At 59.5% G+C, this 6,412-nt stretch overlaps 1 protein-coding gene across 1 annotated transcript in view; it reads left to right on the top strand.

The window, feature by feature from the left end:
- PGLYRP2 (peptidoglycan recognition protein 2) overlaps nucleotides 1–6,412 on the top strand; it is a 26,264-nt gene that overhangs the window by 17,730 nt on the left and 2,122 nt on the right. Inside the window, exons 2-4 of the mRNA XM_009885561.1 lie at nucleotides 1,978–2,817; nucleotides 4,607–4,814; nucleotides 4,897–5,194. Coding sequence (XP_009883863.1) covers nucleotides 1,978–2,817; nucleotides 4,607–4,814; nucleotides 4,897–5,194 — 1,346 coding nt within the window. The remainder of the gene's footprint in view (nucleotides 1–1,977; nucleotides 2,818–4,606; nucleotides 4,815–4,896; nucleotides 5,195–6,412) is intronic.

Genomic DNA, 6,412 nt, shown 5'->3' with positions numbered 1-6,412 from the left:
TTGGTTGCTTTCCCCTTGTTTTGGCTGCTTTCACCCAGTTTTGGGTGCTATCCCCCCCTGTTTTGGGTGCTATCCCCCCTGTTTTGGGTGCTTTCACCCTATTTTGGGCCCTTCCCTTCTGTTTTTGGTGCTTTCACCCTTTCCCTGTGTGCTTGCGCCCTCTTCTGGTGCTTCCACCCTGTTTTGGGGTGATTTCACCCAGTTTTAGGATATTAACCCCGCTATTTTGGGTCCTTTCACCCTGTTTTGGGGTCCTTTCATGCAGTTTTAGGTGCTATCCCCCACATTTTGGGTCCTTTCACACTGTTTTGGGTGCTTTCACCCAGTTTTAGGAGCTTTCCTTCCTGGTTTGGGTGCTTTCACCCTATTTTGGCTCCTTCCCCGCTGTTTTGGGGTGCTTTCACCCTTTCCCTGGGTGCTTGCGCCCTCCTCTGGCTGCTTTCCCCCCTCTTTTGGGTGCTTTCCCCTTGTTTTGGGTGCTTTCACCCACTTTTAGGTGCTATCCCCCTCTGTTTTGGGTGCTTTCACCTTCTTTTGGGTCCTTTCACCCAGTTTTAGCAGCTTTCCCCCCTGTTTTAGGTGCTTTCCCCCTGTTTTGGGTCCTTTCATCCTGTTTTAGGTGCTTTCCCCCTGTTTTGGGTGCTTTCACCCCGTTTTGGGTGCTTTCACCCAGTTTTAGGAGCTTTCCTTCCTGTTTTGGGTGCTTTCACCCTGTTTTGGGTGCTATCCCCCCCCTGTTTGGGGTCCTTTCATCCTGTTTAAGGTGCTTTCCCCTTGTTTTGGGTGCTTTCACCCAGTTTTGGGAGCTTTCCTTCCTGTTTTGGGTGCTTTCACCCTATTTTGGGTCCTTCCCCTCTATTTTGGGGTGCTTTCACCCTTTCCCTGGGTGCTTGCGCCCTCCTCTGGCTGCTTTCCCCCCTCTTTTGGGTGCTTTCCCCTTGTTTTGGCTGCTTTCACCCAGTTTTGGGTGCTATCCCCCCCTGTTTTGGGTGCTATCCCCCCTGTTTTGGGTGCTTTCACCCTATTTTGGGTGCTTGCACCTTGGTTTGGGTGCTTTCACCCAGTTTTAGGAGCTTTCCTTCCTGTTTTGGGTGCTTTCACCCTATTTTGGGTCCTTCCCCTCTATTTTGGGGTGCTTTCACCCTTTCCCTGGGTGCTTGCGCCCTCCTCTGGCTGCTTTCCCCCCTCTTTTGGGTGCTTTCCCCTTGTTTTGGGTGCTTTCCCCCAGTTTTAGGTGCTATCCCTCCTGGTTTGGGTCCTTTCACCCCGTTTTGGGTCCTTTCACCCTGTTTTGGCTGCTTTCCCCCCTGTTTTGGGTGCTATCCTCCTCGGTTTGGGTCCTTTCACCCTCTCCCTGGGTGCTTTCCCCCTGTTTTGGGGTGCTTTCATGCAGTTTTAGGTGCTATCCCCCACATTTTGGGTCCTTTCACACTGTTTTGGGTGCTTTCACCCAGTTTTAGGAGCTTTCCTTCCTGTTTTGGGTGCTTTCACCCTATTTTGGCTCCTTCCCCGCTGTTTTGGGGTGCTTTCACCCTTTCCCTGGGTGCTTGTGGCCTCCTCTGGCTGCTTTCCCCTTGTTTTGGGGTGCTTTCACCCAGTTTTAGTTTCACCCAGCTTTCTGCCCTGTTTGGGCTCCTTTCCCCTTGTTTTGGGTGCTCTCACCCTCTTTCGGGTTCTTTCACCCTCTCCCTGGGTGCTTGTGCCCTCCTCTGGGCGCTTTCACCCTGTTTTGGGGTGCTCTCACCCAGTTTTAGGAGCTTCACCCCGTTGTTTCGGGTGCTTTCACCCAGTTTTGGGCTACTTTCACCCATTTTTCGGTTCTATCCCCCCTCTTTTGGGTGCTTTTCCCCCTCTTTTGGCTTCATCGACTCCGTTTTGGCTGCCTTCACCCTCGCCCACCCCGGGATGCTCCCACCCCCCCACACCCCCTGCACCCATGGGTGCTTCTCCCTTCCCACTCCTCTGTCCCCTCCCCAGGTCTCCCACCGCGCCACATGGACTCCGTGGTTCGCATCGTGGAAGCCCTCGAGTCGACCGACCCCGGTTTCACCGGCACCGTGCCGGAGCTGGCGCGGGCGCTGGGTGGTTGCAGCACCCCGGGGTGCCGCGCGGTGTTGGGAGAACCACCCGAGGTGCCACCAGCTCCACCGACGCTCAACCACGAGCAGTGGCTGCTCTTCACCCAACTCCTCCACCACGACGCCGCGGCACCCGAGAGCGGCGCGGTGCTGGCACCCGACGGCTCCACCGTCGCCCTCGCTCCCCTCTTTGCCGGCATCGAGGGTGCCCTCAAGCGGGCGTCGGGGTGGTCCTTCCCCACCACGGAGCCACCCGTCGACGCGCTCTACGCCGTCACCATCACTGAGGCTTTGGCGACGTCCTTCCTCCTGGCTCGGGATGGTGATGGCAACCGAGCCACGCTGGGACCCGGCGGCTGTTGGGATGACGTGGACGATCCCCAAAACTACACCCTGTTGGGACCCCCGTCGCCCGTCCCCGATGCCATCGCCAACGGGGCGATGGATGGGGTGCTGCTGGGTGCCCACCTGGCCCGAGAACCCATCCCACTCGCCGAACTTCTCCGGGGCTACTACGGGACGGACAACGGCACGGAGAAAGGGCGACCACCCAGCAGTTACCGGCGGAGAGATTTCGGGGTGTTAACGGGCCCGGGGAAGCTGGAGGAGGAGGTGGCGGCCATGCTGAGGGTGCTGCGGGTGCTGCCACCCACCCAAGAGCTCTTGGAGGAGGTGGGACCGGAGGAGGTGGTGGCCATCGCTCGCCAAGCGGCGCGGGACTTCACGGAGGTCTATGTGGGTAGGGAGGTGGCACCGGGTCGTGATATCACATCTGCCCCATCCCCTCCAAAAAAATTGGGTGGGAGGATGGGTGGAGAGCTGCACCCGGGGTGGGGCTGGGGTCCCCGGTGTCACCCCTGTGTAGGTGGCATTGGGGGGAGTCAAGCTCTGAGAGCTGACTGGTGACATGGAGCCTGGCATGGTGGGACACTACCATGTCCCCTGGATGAAGACCCACAGGTCCCCTGGATGGACACCAGTGGGTCCCCCAGATGGACACTGGTGTGTCCTCTGGATGGACGCTACTGTGTCCCCAGATGGTGGGCCCTTGATGGGCACCACCACATCTCCTGGATGGACATTGGAGTGTCCCCATGATGGACACCTGCAGGTCCCTTGGATGGACACCAGTGTGTCCCCTGGATGGACACCACTATGTCCCCAGATGGTGGTCCCTTGATGGGCACCACCACATCCCCTGGATGGACTTTGGTGTGTCCCCATGATGGACACCGTTGTGTCCCCAGATGGTGGTCCCTTGATGGGCACCACCACATCCCCTGGATGGACTTTGGTGTGTCCCCATGATGGACACCGTTGTGTCCCCAGATGGTGGTCCCTTGATAGGCACCACCACATTCCCTGGATGGACATTGCTGTGTCCCCATGATGGACACCTGCAGGTCCCTTGGATGGACACCAATCTGTCCCCTAGATGGACACTGGTGTGTCCCCTGAATGGACACCACTATGTCCCCAGATGGTGGTCCCTTGATAGGCACCACCACATTCCCTGGATGGACATTGCTGTGTCCCCATGATGGACACCTGCAGGTCCCTTGGATGGACACCAGTGTGTCCCCTGGATGGACACCACTATGTCCCCAGATGGTGGTCCCTTGATGGGCACCACCACATCCCCTGGATGGACTTTGGTGTGTCCCCATGATGGACACCGTTGTGTCCCCAGATGGTGGTCCCTTGATAGGCACCACCACATTCCCTGGATGGACATTGGAGTGTCCCCATGATGGACACCTGCAGGTCCCTTGGATGGACACCAGTGTGTCCCCTAGATGGACACTGGTGTGTCCCCTGAATGGACACCACTATGTCCCCAGATGGTGGTCCCTTGATAGGCACCACCACATTCCCTGGATGGACATTGCTGTGTCCCCATGATGGACACCTGCAGGTCCCTTGGATGGACACCAGTGTGTCCCCTGGATGGACACCGGTGTGTCCCCAGGTGGTGGTCCCTGGCTGGCCACCACCATGTCCCCTGGCTAATGAATCCCTGGGCACTGCTTTGTCCCCTGGATGGACACTGATGTGTCCCCTGGCTGGCCACCACCATGTCCTCGAGATGGACATTGCTGTGTCCCCTGGGTACTGGACACAGCACCAGTGTGTCCCCTGGATGGACACCGGTGTGTCCCCAGGTGGTGGTCCCTGGCTGGCCACCACCATGTCCCCTGGCTAATGAATCCCTGGGCACTGCTTTGTCCCCTGGATGGACACTGATGTGTCCCCTGGCTGGCCACCACCATGTCCTCGAGATGGACATTGCTGTGTCCCCTGGGTACTGGACACACCCTTCCCCCCAGCCAAGGGACACCCTGAGCAGGTGCTTCACGTCCCCTAGATGAGGGCACCCCAGGAGGACACTACCATGGCCCAAGCCATGGTAGTTCCCAAGCTGGGCAGATGCTCCGTGTCCCCAAGACCCCAAGGGGACGCTGCCGTGTCCCCAAATTCCCTTGGGACCAGGCAAGTCCCCTTCTTCCACCGCCTGCCTTCCCCCGCAGAGTGCCCAGCCATCGTGCCCCGGTGCATGTGGGGTGCCCGTCCCTACCGGGGCACCCCCAAACCGTTGACCCTCCCCTTGGGCTCCGTCTACATCCACCACACCTTCGTACCCAGTGCCCCGTGTCGCACCTTCACCGCCTGCGCCCGCGACATGCGCGCCATGCAACGCTTCCACCAGGACACCCGCGGTTGGGATGACATCGGCTACAGGGGAGAACCCGTCACCGTCACCTCACGGTCGTCCCCGTCACCCATTTTCGGGTGACTCAGGTTGACCCGTGGGTACTTGCAGCTTCGTGGTGGGGTCGGATGGGTACCTGTACCAAGGCCGAGGTTGGCACTGGGTTGGTGCCCACACCAAAGGCTACAACAGCAAAGGCTACGGCGTGGGCTACGTTGGAGACTTCTCGGCCACCTTGCCGGACCCTGACACCATCGCCCTGGTGCGGGACTGGCTCCGGCCCTGCGCCGTGCGGACCGGCCGGCTCCACCACAACTACACCCTACGTGGCCACCGCCAGATGGGACACACCGACTGCCCCGGCAACTCCCTCTTCCACGAGATCGAGACCTGGCAGGGCTTTGAGGTGGGCACCAAGCTCTGCGGCATCTCCAGGGGTTGGAGGTTTGGTGGCCAGTTGGGATGTCTGGTCCAGACCAGCATGGCCGGGAGGATGGGGGTTTGGTGGGGGTGGATGTGGGAGGTGATGCTGGGACTGATCATGGTTTCTTCTCTCTTCTACAGTGAGGACCAACCCCGTGGGTCCTGGTCTGGATGGGTGTGGGCAAGGTTGGATCGTGGTCTAGATGGATCTTGGTCCAACGGGTGATGGTCTGGAAGGACCTTGGTCCAATAGATGTTGGCCCCAATGGATGACAGCCTGGATGGACCCTGGTCCAGATGGACACCAGTATGATGGCCATCAGCCTGGATAGACCCTGGTCCAGATGGCCATCAGACTGATGGCCACCAGCCTGGATGGGCCCTGGTCCAAGTGGGTGTGGCCAAGGTTGGATCATGGTCTAGATGGATCCTGGCCCAATGGGTGATGGTCTGGAATGACCTTGGTCCAATAGATGTTGGCCCCAATGGATGACAGCCTGGATGGGCCCTGGTCCAGATGGCCACCAGACTGATGGTTGTTAGTCTGGCTGGACCCTGGTCCAGATAGACACCAGTCTGATGGCCACCAGCCTGGCTGGGCCCATGACCTTGGTCCAATAGATGTTGGCCCCAATGGATGACAGCCTGGATGGGCCCTGGTCCAGATGGCCACCAGACTGATGGCCACCAGCCTGGATAGACCCTGACCCAATGGATGCCAACCATGATGGAGACTGGCCCAGAAGGACCTCAACCTTGAAGACTACCAGCCTCGACAGATCCTGGCCCAGGTGGGCACCAGCCTGGACTGATCCTGTCCCTGCCCCACTGGCCCAGCAGACCATCCCAGTAGCCACAATAAAGTCAGCACCAGGACATCAGCTTTGGGTGGTCCCTGGAGAGCAAGAGGGCAACTGAGGCACGGGGTGGGGTTGGCCATGGGGTCATAGGAGAGGACTCAAGTGAGGGACCAAGGTCCCCAGGACCTGCTGCAGGGCTGTGACACACACACGTGTGTGTGTGTGCGCGCGCGCACACGTGTGCACATGTATGTGCCCAGGCGACACTGTCCCCCCATAACCCACCTTGAAGACCCCACATGACCCCTAAGGAGACCCCCTCCCCCACATCCATACCCCCCTCCTAGATTGCCACAACTCCCCCCCCCCCCAGGTGGCACCCAGAGGGGCCGCCACCCCCA

The sequence above is a fragment of the Charadrius vociferus genome, unplaced genomic scaffold (genome assembly GCF_000708025.1).
Source record: "Charadrius vociferus isolate BGI_N301 unplaced genomic scaffold, ASM70802v2 scaffold955, whole genome shotgun sequence".
NCBI classification, from domain to species: domain Eukaryota; kingdom Metazoa; phylum Chordata; class Aves; order Charadriiformes; family Charadriidae; genus Charadrius; species Charadrius vociferus.
This window is presented reverse-complemented; position numbering and strand designations above follow the sequence as displayed.